This window comes from Neomonachus schauinslandi, chromosome 1 (genome assembly GCF_002201575.2).
Source record: "Neomonachus schauinslandi chromosome 1, ASM220157v2, whole genome shotgun sequence".
Lineage (NCBI taxonomy): Eukaryota > Metazoa > Chordata > Mammalia > Carnivora > Phocidae > Neomonachus > Neomonachus schauinslandi.
Genome location: NC_058403.1, coordinates 188,399,670 through 188,414,451, shown reverse-complemented (window position 1 = coordinate 188,414,451; position 14,782 = coordinate 188,399,670). Strand labels below are relative to the sequence as shown.

The 14,782-nt window shown below is 40.9% G+C and overlaps 1 protein-coding gene across 2 annotated transcripts in view; it reads right to left on the bottom strand.

Annotated features, from left to right (window-relative positions):
* Nucleotides 1–14,782, bottom strand: part of CFAP20DC (CFAP20 domain containing) — a 267,426-nt gene that overhangs the window by 45,763 nt on the left and 206,881 nt on the right. For both annotated transcript variants that reach the window (XM_021695068.1, XM_021695069.1), the window contains one exon: nucleotides 9,275–9,478. In XM_021695068.1, coding sequence (XP_021550743.1) covers nucleotides 9,275–9,478 — 204 coding nt within the window. The remainder of the gene's footprint in view (nucleotides 1–9,274; nucleotides 9,479–14,782) is intronic.

The following is a 14,782-nucleotide window of genomic DNA, read 5'->3' as shown; positions in this document are numbered from 1 at the left end:
AATCTCTTGGATGTGTTCCTTTAATTTAAATCAAACACCCTGTCTGATAATCACAGTCACTTAGCCTGACTTTCTGTGATGCACCATGAATTTAAATGTTCTCAGATACTTTGGTAATTGAACCGGTATCAATGCCTCGCCATTTCAGTAATAAGAAACAACAGCTGGAGAACAGTGGAAAGAAAAACATGTCATAAGACATATTTGATCTCACTGGAGAAATAAGACTTCCAGCAATTTGCAAGTGAAATTTCGTTTTATGATTTAGGCTTTATTATTTCACAGCAAAAAAGGAATTAGTAAGCAAAGGGCCTAACGGCCTATATTCTAGAGAATCTCACACTGGTGCAGAAATACTCCCGATAATATGTTCATTGGTATTCGCCCAGTAGTTCAGCTGTACTCAGGCCTCCAGTGAATGGGCCTCCGCCGATTTGCTTCCAGAGGCATTTCCATAACTCTCTATGCATCACAGTTCTGGTATTCAGCAAATTTCCATTTTCTTAATTTTATACTATTAATTCTATTTACACCTGTTTCCAACCCCCTTATTCCAAATGACTTACTCCATCCTCTGGAGACTAGAAATGGCTACAGAATCCTGTCTTGTTTGTGACTCAGCTCTCAGACTACACAGACTGACCCTTTCCGCATTTGCTCATGTCTATATAAAACTGATCCAGTGATGCAAAATAGCAAAAAAGAACACAGTCAACAAAAAAGTCACATTTGTGGTGGTTTCTAAGTGTTAGAAAACAGCAACAAAAAATAACCAGTGGAAATGTTTCGAAATAGTAACAAGTGCTAACATGAGGGAACAGAAAAGTAAAGGAAAAAAATCCCGTTAAAATAGTTGTAGGGTAATGGACCTCAGTCTGAACACCCGATTCTTTAACTTCATTTTTAGTATATGTGCTGCCGAAGTGAGCACTCTTTAACTTCATTTTTAGTACTGAAAACTAGTTACCAAGTTGTTGCCCCCAAATATTTTATTCAACAACCCACTTCCATTTAAAGATGGCGTATCAGGGCAGAGCATTCTGGCTGCCGCACGTAGCTGCTGTCCACAGACTTACATGCCCCGACTGCTAGGGACTCAGCTGGGGAAGGATGCAAGTCTTGTTTCGGAGTGGGTATCATACAAAACTGGGTGGCCCCAATTCCCTTTCTTTGTACATGTCTCCTAATTTCATAATCAGACTCAGGGACAGGAGGGGATTATGGCAATGATGCAGCTAAAAAGCTCCTTCAAGGTATTTCAGTTCCCATAACTTTGCTTTGATGCTCTGAAAGGGCAGAGTTTTCACTTGGATGAGGTCTTTTTATATTCCTAGATCCAAATCAGAACGAAGAAGAATGTGCCTAATGGTTTCTGAAAGCTTTCTGAACATGGTGGGGTTGGGAGGAACATGATGGGATGTCTGAGGCCAGATGTCCCCATCCACAAACAGAACCAGATCTGTTTTGATACATATGCAGCAGTAAACCTATCTGTACTAATCCTAGGTAGGTAATATCCGACGAAAGCACCAGGTAAAAAAAAAAATTGTTTTTTGACTTTGGAATTCAGCCATATTCAGGGACTACCGTAAGAAGCAGCAAAAGAAGAACAACCAATACCTACAGATAACTATGACAATAATCATAGCACTGGCTGACATTTAATCAGCAAATACTCTGTGTTAAATCCTTGGTAGATATTATCTCATTTGTTCCTCACAGTAATTCTGTGAAACAGACAGGATTAACAACTGCATCTAACAGAAGAGGAAATTCAGACACTGGGTGCTAACCCAAGGTCACGCCAGCCAGGAAATAGTGTATCAGAGTTTGAACCCAGTTCACCACAGTTTATCCTCTTAACCATTAGGTTGTAGTGCTTAATCCAGCTCAGAGGTTCACCTACAGTGGTGAATACCAAAGTTTTTGAAAACACATATGATAAAACTCAGGTCAGTTTATGGCAGAAAAAAAAAAAAAAAAAAAAAGTGGTCTGAAATATTTATTTGAGATCTGTAAGATGGCCTCCTCACCATAAATTAAATTCATTTGATTTCAATCTTATGACATATCACTATATATTTAAAATTAAAGAAGATAAGTTTTGCCACATTGCTAAATGTGGGACAAACATAAGGTATACTAGATAATATTTTGAGGGGTGCCTGGGTGGCTCAGTCGTTAAGCGTCTGCCTTCGGCTCAGGTCATGATCCCAGGGTCCTGGGATCGAGCCCCGCATTGGGCTCCCTGCTCGACAGGCGGCCTGTTTCTCCCTCTCCCAGCCGCTCCCACTGCTTGTATTCTCCTGCTCCCTCTCTGCCAAATAAATAAATGAAATAAATAAATAAATAAAATCTTAAAAAAAAAAGATGATACTTCGAGGATGAGGAAAGTTTATTTCATGGGGTGACTTTCATAGTCACTAAACACAGAACAACTCACACATTTCAGTATTACATTGACTCTAATATCAGTTTTCATATATCATTTCTATAGTGGTATAAGAACATCTGCTCATCTGATTTATCTGCAGCTTAGCACAATCAACTACTTACCTTTTTAGTTCAGGAGAATTAAAAGAAAACTCATTACACCCAAAAAGAGCTGAGAAGTTAATGAATCTGTAGATCAGAACAAATTAAGACCTATTAACTGTAAAGAGCCTGAAATGCCAATATATTATATACTGGACACGTAGCAGCCAGCAATCATCACGTCAAACGCTGATACGCTGATGAGCAAAGAAATGGAACAGATCCTAGAAACTGAGGACCTTGTCCTTTTGGTGGTGCTGTTGCTATGCACCAGTGTCAGGAAAACGGAACTCCTGAAATTTGCCACTGAGCACAAGAAGCTTTGCTTTTCCATGATCAAGCTGCTAGAAATCTGGGGGTGAGGGAGAGAAGTGAAGGCTAAATAAAAGAACAGGAGATAAGATAATCCTGCCATGTTAAAAGGTAAAGACAATATTTTCATGGTGTTATGTAAAACCTAAGAAAATGGCAAAAATGTTACAAGGTTAATCAAGACCGTAAATAGCTTGTCTGAGAACATCACCATATGCTTGTAATTTTATTAAGCGCATTTTGCCTTGTTTTTCTCCAAATATTATGCTGTGCAATGTGCCATGTTGATGGATGCATGCAATGAACATTTTTTTTTTTAAACAAGCTGAGGAGACTTACATGCTTGATATTAGGTTATGGGAATTCTTGAAGGAATGATGGTTTTAGGTTTTCAGCTTACAAGACAGCGTGCACACGAGTCATGCTTTTCTTGAATCTCAGGTAGAGGCAGGACAGAGAAATAATGAAATATTGAAATAATAAAATAATGAAAGGGCTAATTTGTAAAGCTTTGAGGGGATAAGTCTGGATTTTAGTGGTTAAGCTCACATCAAAACAAGCACAACAGAACCTCTACCTCTCCTTACAGCCCTCAGTAGTCACAAAAAGGGGAAATATCATAGAAATCTTTTCTCATCACTCAAGTTGCCCTTTGAGGAGAGTAACTTTGGGGGAGCAGCAGGTAACAATGAGCTTACTCTGTTAGGCACTGGGCATGTGCATCCCCTGCACTCATTCAATTCTCACCATGCCGATACGAGGAAGGCCTTTTATGATTCCCATTTTATAGGCCATCGTGCCAGTAAATGGCAGAGCTGGGATTTGAGCTCAGGTTGGCTGAAGCAGAGTCTAGATTCTTTTGGGCATCGCAAAAAGCTGTTTCCATTAATAGCTACTCTTTTTCCTTAAAAAGAAACCACACACACACACACACACACACGACATGATTTTATGTTATTGTCAATCAAAAGCCCTCATCAAAATAAAATTCACTTAAGAATTCATTATAAGCAACTCCTAGCTCCCTTCCTAAGACTGCCTACAGCCGAGTTTTTGAATAAATCTCATGAGGGCTACTCCTAACAGAAACCCTCCAAAATTGATTACTTGTAGCCGGTTTCCACAGAAGTTGTAAAGTATTGTTTTAATTGAATTTGGTTCTAAGTTAGAAACTTTGAAAAATTTGTCTGTCAAAGGCCAATGGATTTCTCAGTAGGCTTGATTTATTTGGCAAGAGATGCCTACAAAAGCCAATTTGCTATGAGAAATATGGTTACATTTAATTACACTTTTAAATGACTAATTTATTATATCTAAACACCTTTTAAACAGTACATATTACTCTGAACCGTACAGATGCTGAGGAAAGCTGAGGAATCAGAGCTTGTAGTAAACACAATAGATTTCGCTAAAGACTCTTCACTTTACTCCACATGGGCTTTCTGGTTTCAGACTACAGCGTGTGTGAAGTCGTTCGGTAAAGATGCTAAATTGAATGTGACCTACTTAAATCTCTGTTTTAAACCATTGGTCATCAAGCCCTGTCCAGAGAGAGATTTTTCCTTTGTCTGTATATTTAATATCCATTTATCAAATCTTGAATGTAAAATATTATCTGCATCGTCCAGGGTTTATTTAAGCAAAGCAAAGCTGATGTTTATTTTGGAATTTTGATGAAAACTACCTTATTGTAGAGTAAAAAAGGATTCTTTTTAATGTTTCTGACTGATTCATTCAGTCGATGACTAATAACCAGAGACTGAGTGTGACCTCATGCCAGGCACTGTGCTCAGCATGGTACTGCCTTCAAGGAGCTCACAACCAGGCCTCGGGCACATCACTAACAATGGTTCCCTGATGTGGTAAATGCTAACATTGAGACTGAAGATAATGGGAACCCACAGAAGGAAGAAATAATTCTGTGCAGTGTGGTGGAGTGTAGGAGAGGGTTTCACAAAGCAGTGACGTTTGAGTTGGGCCTTGGAAAACCAGGGAGTGTTCTGGGTAGAGAAGAGGGATGGAGGGTCTCCCCAGGCAGAGGGAAGAGCATGATGAGCAACGACATGACTGACATGATCTGGACACAGGGCATGGCAGTGACGGGCATGCTGCATGGTGCAACTAGAGCATGGGGGCCTTCTGGGTGTATGCTGGCTAGGGGGGGATGGTGAGACAAGCAGAGAGTCATTTCAAGTTCTGTTCAAGGTGATGGAGAAACAAGGACGCTAAGAGGAGATTATCCTGTTCAAGGAGAGACTCCACCCTCACCTCCATACATTTATTCTGTCCCTTTTCAGAACTTGGAATTCCTTTCCCCCTCTTTCCACATGAGCTTGCACGCATTCTTGAACTCTGACTTAATTGTAGCCTTCTCTGTGAAAGTATCCTTGAAACCAAGAGTAGAATCAACTGCTTTCTCTGACGTGGGCCTCTCTTCTAAGAGCTATTATGAAACTCTTCATTCTGTCATCACTCAGTGCCCTGACTTACAGTGAGATGTTGACTCTCCGCCTCTCTCCAATATGGTGAACATCTCAAGGCCAGGTCAAGCTTTATTTTTATCCCCAGCATAGTTCACAGCCTATTGTACCGCTTAAAAACAAAAGCAAAAAAACAAGTATGTGGAATGAATTAATGTGAGACAGATAAGCTAGGTTGAGAATTTAACAGCACCCCAGCTGGTCTTAAGGGTTGCTTCAAGTTAACACACTCCTTACTTGCTGACCGAAGGCCCTTGATTTGTAACCAAACTAACTTAACTTTCTTTGAGATTTGCAGACCATCAGCCTTGAGGAGTGAAGGACCAGAACTTTTCCAGGCCACAGAGGCCAGCAAGTCTGTTGGAAGCTACCTCAGCTTTCAGATGAGTCCAGTAATTCTGTAGCAAGGTGCTGTTCTTTTTCAGGTCACACAGATGATTTTACTCACCTCCCTTTGTGTATCTGCAGACCTTGCCCTCCTTTGCAGGAAGAACACAGTCCTGCACATTGGGAAACAAGAGCTGGACCCCCTTGCACAAGCCCCGAGCACTGAGTTAACGTCTATCTTTGGCATCATCTAGTCTGCATGGAACCAAGATATGTCGCAGGCCACTGTACTCCCCTTGTTTATTAACTGCCTTAAACCCCTTTAAAAACCCCTGGGCCAGGCAGAACCCTCTGAGTTGGCCTGTGGACAAGAGTCTACCTTCTCCCCAGGTGGCTGGCCTCCTGAATAAAGCTCAAACTCCTTTCCAATCCAAACTCATCTGTTGAGTAACGATCTTTCAGGTGACAGGCAGCAAAATTTGGGTTCAGGAACAAGAATGTCATTGAGATATTCCTGGCTCTAGTGGCAGAAAGGAAGGTCTGTCTCTCACAATGAGGCCTGGAGAAGGGCTACAGCAGGCTTTGGAGCTATGTCTGGAGAGATCATCAGGTACAAGGTACAAGGATGTGTGCAGAGTGCATTCAGGAAGTTATAACTTGGACCGAAGCATGGAGTAAAAGGTGAGGAACAGTGAGAGATGAGCTGGGGGAGGGGAGCAGGTCTCACACCATGGGGGGCCCTGTATGCCAAACCAAAGAGCCAATGGGAACTAGGAAAGGCTTTATGCAGGGAAGAGGTAAGATTAGATCCGGGCTTTAGGAAGATCACTAGTGTGAATAATAATGACAATAATAATGACAAATAACCTTAATTTACTAAATTAATTACTTATTATGTCTCAGATATAGTGCCAAATGTTTTAAAAGGTCACGGCTTAGATTTGAACCTTGGCCATTTGACCTCAGAGCAGATGTTCCTCACCATCAGGTGCTTGGATGGGAGGTACAGAGGTACCAGGAGCCTACTGAGGGAACGTGGATGAAAAGTAAAGTGCCAAGGTTATGGTGTTAGGTAGGGAGGGGTAAAATCCTGAGGATTCTTAGGATTTGGAAATGAAGCAGTGGGAGAAGTAGAGATGTACTCCAAATTTCTGGTGGAGTGTCACTGTGGATGGCGGTGGCGCCACTGAGATACATGAAAAGCAGGGTACCATTGTGTTAAATAAAGTTATGAGTTCGTTCATTTCTTCTTTTTCACTCTCCCTGCACAACTTCTAAAGAGAAAGGCATGAGCTCTCAGAAAGACCACAATAGTTCTTGTAAATTGCTCTATTTAAACTCTATATGAGCAACAAGATGCAGAGTTCATTAAGAAATGCAATTTTCCATTTGGTGATAGTTCCAATATTGAAATAGACTGAATTTGATGCAGTAATAAACATATCTTATGAATACCAAAAGTGGGCTTTTCAATTATTTTCTCTGTCTAAAAAATAGACTGTTTTCAATTTCTCATTTGGTCAAACGGAGGGGTTATTAAGTTCATTACCATTGGTGTTATTTTTGGCTGTATACTTTTAGAGCAGAGTAGTTGTTGTGCATGAGGACTCCGGTCCTTGCCAGCACAGGACAGTGATGAGAACACAGTATCCAGGGCAACCAAGAGCTCAGCCTTTTCAGTCCATAAATAATCATTCCTCGGTTTGTCCTTTTTAATGTTGGTCTCCAAGCTACTTCACGACAGAATGAGTTCGTTCAGGAGGCCACTGTTCTCTTTCTTACTTTCCATTTAACTGACTGCTGAGGAATATTTTATAAGAAAGGCAATATTTCAATTCCATTGTAAATTGCATTGGCAAAAATCTGCAACTTACTCTTAATGTTCTTAGATCTGCTACAAGGATACTCTGAGTAACCAGCACACAGGGGTGTTCTTGTTGGATGGGTAGATACTCTTTGGCACCAAAGCTGCTGGAGGCCTTATGCATGTTTGATCATTTAGTTTAATGAAAACATAACTGAGGCAAGGGAAGCCTGGAGGGTGGGCAAAGTAGGGATAAAAAACACTCATGAAAACATCCTTCTTTCCCTACATTGCCTTAGAGTCAATCTGAATTCCTCCTCCATGAAGACGTGTATGTACTTTCCAGAGCAGAAATGTCACCATCTGCTGGATATCCACGGTACCCATTTGGCAAATTAAGTCACACACAGAAGTCACCCCATCATGGTGGTTAGGAGCTCAAACTCAGAGGAGTCATGCGAAGCTAAGTCTGAATCACTACACTCAAGAGTCTCAATTTTCTCATCTGGAATTGGGAACTCAACAGTGCTTACCACATAAGATAGCAGTAAGGACTGAGTTAGGTAACACATAGAAAGCCTAGTGCCAGAGCCTCCGAGATTGCTAACGTCTACAAAGATGCTGGAGACTTTGAAAAAAAAATTGTAAAATTAATAAATATTTAATTCGATTCTTAAAACATACATTATCTACTGTCAACTACACTTGAACTCAGGCTTTACCTAATTTTATATAAATATAAATAAATTTTATATTTCCCTTCAAAAATTATACAGTAAAAAAGTAATATTTACTGTTGGATGAAAGTGTATTTTAATATGTTTGATTTGGTGTTGAATGTGGCCTTATAGGTAAATATAAGTAAATTATAAGTAAATTTCCTTGGGTTCATGGAAGTCTTAAAATGTCTCTAAGTGTTTAAAGAAATAGCAGCTTTAAATACCGCTATTAAAATACTGATTTTACTATTCTGCCTTATGATTTTTTAAGCTGTATAGGACTGTTCTATCAGCGTTTCCACTTTGTCTTTCCAATTCAGCCATAAGATCCCCAAGGCCAGAAGTGGGGAAAATAGACTGAGCCAAAACACCGGGCTCTGCTCTGGGCTCCACCACTGACCAGGTGTGGAAGCTTGGGCCTAGGAGAGTTTGGTTTCTTCACCTGAAAGACAGGAAGACTTTGACCTGATCCAACTCCTCGGCTGGTCCATTGTGAGGATGATGGGCCATATTTAAAAGTGCTTTAACTGTATAAACATATGGGAAAAGATAAGCTGTTGAATCGTCTGCAGTGCCTATCACGGCCCTCAGATACTGGGAGCAGCAAACATCTTTTTTGTTCATTCATTTAACAAATACTGAGCCCTCTCTATGTGCCAGGCCTGTGCTAGGAGCTGCGGATACAGTGAAAGACCCAGAATTGACAGTAAAATGATTCCTTTTTGCTTTCAATGTATGTTCGTATATATCACCACATAATGAACATCCATTATCTGAAGGTAAGTAAGACAGCTTAAGAAAAGACCATGCCCTCAGACCTAAAACACTAATTCAGAATGGGCTCTGAATATTTCTTTCTTTTATTTTATTTGTAAGTAATCTCTACACCTAATGCGGGGCTTGAACTCAACCCCAAGATCAAGAGTTGCCTGCTCTACTGACTGAGCCAGCCAGGTGCTCCTGAATGGGCTCCGAATATTTCTCATGGGCAGCGTTCTCATGTTGGCCCTAGGTTTCCCAGGCAAGGCTGGGCTTTGTTGGAAAGAAGTTTGCTCCTCGTTAAGGCAGTACACAAAGACCCAGAGCCCTGGACTCACTGGTGGCAGGCAGGAGTTCCAGGTGGTCGTGTCGTCGCTGCTGGTACTAATGCTGACATTACAGTTGTCAACCTGGGATGCGCTCAGGCCATGGGGAGCCCCTGGGTCCTCCAGTTCTTCATTCTGTTGCCGCCGCAGGCTTGCCAGCATTTGCAACTCAGATTCACTCATCTGGCTGGGCTGATAGTTTCTCCAATCATATTCCTGAACAAGAGAGAAGAAAGGGACAGAGCAAAGGGTCACTGCCCGTTCTTAATTTATAGATCACCAACACATGCTACTGTACAGCCTTAACCCCTTTGGTGGCTCTCCACTGACCAAGGCCCAGATCCTTAACGTGCCCTTATACAACGCCTGCCCCCCGCCCTGCCTCACCTTGCCTTTTTGCTCCTGGCATATCAGCCACGCTCATTAAAGTCCTTGAGAGCATCAAGCTCGTGTCTGCCTTAGTGCTAGCCTGTGAGGCCCATGTGCTGGCTAACTCCTAGGCGCCCTTTAGGTCCCACATTGTGTCATCTCCCAGGGAAGCCTTTTCTGACAAGCACAAACTGGGGCGGCCCCTCCACTAAGTGTTCTCCTGGAATCAGAAGGTGTTCATTTCTAGCATTCATCAAAATTGCAATTACCTAATGGTTTTGGCATTTGCGGGTGGTCTACAAGCTCTACAAAGGCAAACACTGCCTTACATTCACTGTATTTCCCATGTCTGGTGCTTGACCAGTATTTGACTAAACAAAAATCCAAAAAGTTTTTTTAAAAAGAAAAATCACTTTCCATATAAAAGTCCAGTTTCAAGAATACTGATGAATTTCATCACTGTGAACATTATGACCAAATACATTCAACTTACAGTAGGTTGAGAATGACTAATGCTGATAAAAGCCATCAAATAAAATTTAATCTTAAAATGGGAACATGTAAGTTCTGAAAGCCAGAAAGACCTCACAGCTATAATAAACACTTACACTAATACGGATTTTGCTATACATGTAATCTGTCAGGCATTTCCCCCCCCCCCCCCCATGACTACTACTACAAATCTTTAGAGGCTAATGTAAATATTCTTTCAATGTACAGGGAAGAAATTGTTATATGGAATTTTCAAAACCTTTCCTTTCTCTGTGATCTAAACCAAGTTTGATAGCAAAGGTTAATTTCAACATCGCTGAAATGTTAGCATCACATTTGAGTACTGATTTATATCCAGGACTGCCATATAACTTAAAAACAATCTTGAAATTTTCTTATCCATCTGCAAACATTGGTTGTGCTCAAAAAGGTTTATTTCATGGAGTGCCTGGGTGGCTCAGTTGGTTAAGCCCTGCATCGGGCTCCACGCTGGGCATGGAACCTGCTTGGGATTCTCTCTCTCCCTCCCCACCCTACACCTCCCTCTCTAAAAAGATAAAAGGTTTGTTTCATGACACATTAGAATTTTTTAGATATTCAAATCTCTACACTTACTTTCTCGGAGGACCCTTTGAGACAGCTACTGCCTTCTCTTCTTTTCTGCCTCACAGGGATATAAAAAGTTAAGAAAATATAATTTAAAAAAAGTCTTGGTGTTCCTATGAACTTTTAAATAAAGCACTATCATTACCATAATTTTGGGATTATCAAAGCTTGTGATCTAATAATGTAACGTAGAGAATTTCTGGAAAGTTGCTGGTGGAAACTCATTTAAATTTTTACAACTCATGGCTCCAGCCGCCTGGCACCCTGAGAGACTATGCAATCCCTAATAGGAGATTTCATGAATATTTAATGTGTTTTGAGAGTTCCTGGGACAAAACAGATAGCATAAGAACAAAATTTGTATTTCAATGAAAGACACTAAAAAAAAAGAAAAATAGCAATAATTTGAATTCAGAAGAAATACTTGGGGGAGCAATAAACACAAGAAAAGATACTTGACATCACTGTCATTAGAGAAATATAAATCATCACCACAGTGAAATCCCACTCACGACCACTAGGACTGTTATTATACAAAAGTTTGATAGCAACAAACGTTGGTGAGGATGTAAAGAAATTGGAATCCTCACACACTGCCGGTGAAAATGTAAAATGGTGCCATCACTTTGGAAAACAGTTTGGTGGTTCCTCAAAATGTTAAACATCTGCCATGTGGCCCTGCAACTTGCTCCTAGGTATATATCCAAGAGAACTGAAAACATATGTTCATACAAAAACTTGAACACCAATGTTCACAGCAGCACCATTCATAACAGTCAGAAGGTGGAAACAACCAAATGTCCATCAACTGATGGACAGATTCTTGTTTAACCACACAATGGAACGTAATTTGCCCATGAAGAGTCACAAAGTACTGATACACGCGCTACAACATGGATGAACCTTGAAAATATTATGCTAAGTGAAAGAAGTCAGAGACAAAAGGTCACAGACTGTATGATCCCACTTATATGAAATGTCCAGGATGTGCAAATCCATAGAGACAGAAAGCAGATTGGTGGTTGCCCAGGACAAAGAGAGCAGGAATGGGTGTGTAGTTTCTTTGGGAGGTGATGCATATGTTCTGAAATTAAGTTGCTGCAGAATTTCGTGGATATACTGAAAACTGAACTGTACTCTTTAAAAAGCTGATTTCTATGGTATATGAGTTATAGCTCCATAAAAACAAGGTAGTCATCAGATGTGAAAACAAGACTAGCAGCCTGACTTCAGGCCCAGCGGTAAACAGTGACTTGCTGGCCTTCGCTTCAGTTTTTCTGCCAAGAAATGGAATGAAGTGTTCCATTGTGTCACCTGGGCATGTCATTTGGCTTGTTGTTGCCAACACACCTTTACAGTGAGAAAGGAAATTTTATTTTCATTTTCACAATTTTTCTTGAGAAAGCTTTAAGATGTGCTAAGTATGATTAATTCATCCATTCATTTTATGTATTTAATCTACAAACCTGTACTGTGCCTCAGGTCCAACCCTAGGTGTTAGGACAGAAAACAAGAGAGAATGGGAAGCGGTTAAGCCAGACAGATCTAGGTCTGGGCCCTTGTCCCACTGGTTACCAGCTGGATGTGACTGGGCAAATTAACCTCTCCGTGCCTCAGTTTCTTCATCTGTAAAATGGAACTATAGTATATACCTCACTTGATTTTCAATGGGCTAAATGAAATAATGCATGTAAAATACTTAGCATAGTACCTGACAAACAGCTATATGAAGGGTCTCCAAACTTATGATGTGCACCTTTATGAAAAAATGTTTGTGTATGTACCTTCTAATATATGTTTGTTTATAAATGAAACACATGGGTGCCTGGGTGGCTCAGCTGGTTAAGTGTCTGCCTTCGGCTCAGGACATGATCCCAGCGTCCTGGGATTGAGCCCCATGTCAGGCTCCCTGCTCAGCGGGGAGCCTGCTTCTCCCTCTCCCACTATTGTTCCCCCTGCCTGTGCTTTCTCGCTCTCTGTCAAATAAATAAATAAAATCTTTAAAAATAAATAAAAATAAACAAAACACATGTATAGCTATATTAAACTAGTATGCATAGTATAAAACATACAGAAAAATAGAAATTAAAACGGTTGAGCTTAAAAAAATGGGAATAGTTTCAATATTTTCTTCAAGCCCAGTGGATGGTTTTTGGTGCACACCTCCTTGGGTGAGTACATCCTTCTTAGGAGGACCGCTGAGTTGGCCATCAATACATGTGCTCCCTGTTATTATTGTTCTTTCTTCTCATTTTCTCTGTTCTCCCCTCCCCCAGTCTCTCATCTATTCTGTACTATGTCAGGAGCTGGGAGTATAAAGAAAATAAGACACCCCGCCCTGTCCTCATGGAGCTCACAGTCAAGAAAGGGAGACATAACAGGCATTATAAGTCAGAGTGTTATATGTACCCAGATCAACACTACAATACAGATATGTCTAAGATGCTTGAGGAATGCAGCTTGGCAGTGACTAACTGCCCCGCAGATTTGGAAGACGCCTCGCAGGAGTCCAAGGTGGCATTGATGGTAATTAAACTTGTTAACAAAGGGAATGAGTGGTCTTCAGAGGGAGTGAAGTCTCTCCACCACTGGAAGTACTGAAGCAGAGGCTGGGGAAATGGCGCCTGCCGGGAATACTGCAGTCATCTGCAGTGTTGAAAATGCACCGATCAGTTCATTCACTAGTAAGTATCTACAAATACTTACTGAGACCCTATTATGGGCCAGGAACTGTTGATGATCAATCTGCTCAGAACTCTGAATTTCCATGAATTTATTTCCTACAACAGTAAAATGTATTCTGACAACACGTTGGAAGAGCAGGCGAAAATGAGCAGAGAGAAAGAAGTGACTTTTTCCAGGGTCATGGATGGAGCAACTGGTGGCAGAGACAGGTAATTAACTTAGTCCCCCGATACAGTCTTGATTCGTAATCTCTTAAGCCATTTCAAAATCACCGGAAAGGCTAAATCATTTAAATTATATATTTTTCAAAAGAAGGCTTGCAAGAAAGTCTTCACATTAAAGGGGACTCCAGCACAAGATGGCATCTAACTAAATTATACAACTTGTGAGAGACAAGTGTCCTATCTAATTCTGTCTCCAAAAGGTTCAAAATGTTACGTATAACCCAATTTTGTCTCAAAATATCCTTGTAGGAAAGAAGGGAGACATTATCAGTCGGATTTGTTTTAGGAAGGAGGTAATGGGCTCTAGGCTATACAATTCAGCTGTGCTCAGATTCCCAAGCAAGTTCTTCCCTCATGAAACCAGTCGAACCACTCACCTTCTTTTGATCTTCAGACATTTTTAGAAGCCTAACACAGTGAAGTCAGAGAGACAAGTGAGATGTGGCCCCTGCTTTCACAGGCCTTACAATCTAGTAGGACAATCAAGAGCTAGAAAGAAATGAGCAGGGGTGCCGGGTGGCTCAGTCCTTAAGCGTCTGCCTTTGGCTCAGGTCATGATCCCAGGGTCCTGGGATCGAGCCCCGCATCGGGCTCCCTGCTCCGCGGGAAGCCTGCTTCTCCCCCTCCCCCTCCCCTTGCTTGTGTTCCCTCTCTCACTGTGTCTCTGTCAAATAACTAAATAAAATCTTAAAAAAAAAAAAAAAAAGAAATGAGCATAAAATAAGGCAGCATAAGGGGTACCTGGGTGGCTCAGTTGGTTATGTGTCTGACTCTTGATCTCAGGGTTGTGAGTTCAAGCCTTGTGTTGGGCTCCACACTGGGCATGAAGCCTACTTAAAAAAAAAAATGTAGCATATAACTGGGTATAGTACTAGTTCATCACACAGAGTCTTGATGATGATTAAAAGGAAAACGGGTAATTCCAGCAAGATGATAAAACACAACAAACAAAAGTAACCTTACAACTTGATGCTCTTTGCCTAATTTCTCTTCTCAAGATATTAAGGCAGAATAGCTTAATCCATCAAACATGTGCCTATAGAATGTTGTGAGCCTCAGATAAGAACTGGGTTTACTGAACTGTTCTAAGTTCTAAGGCTAAGTTCACAATGGTGGTGTAGAGCCAAAATGAGACACGGCCATG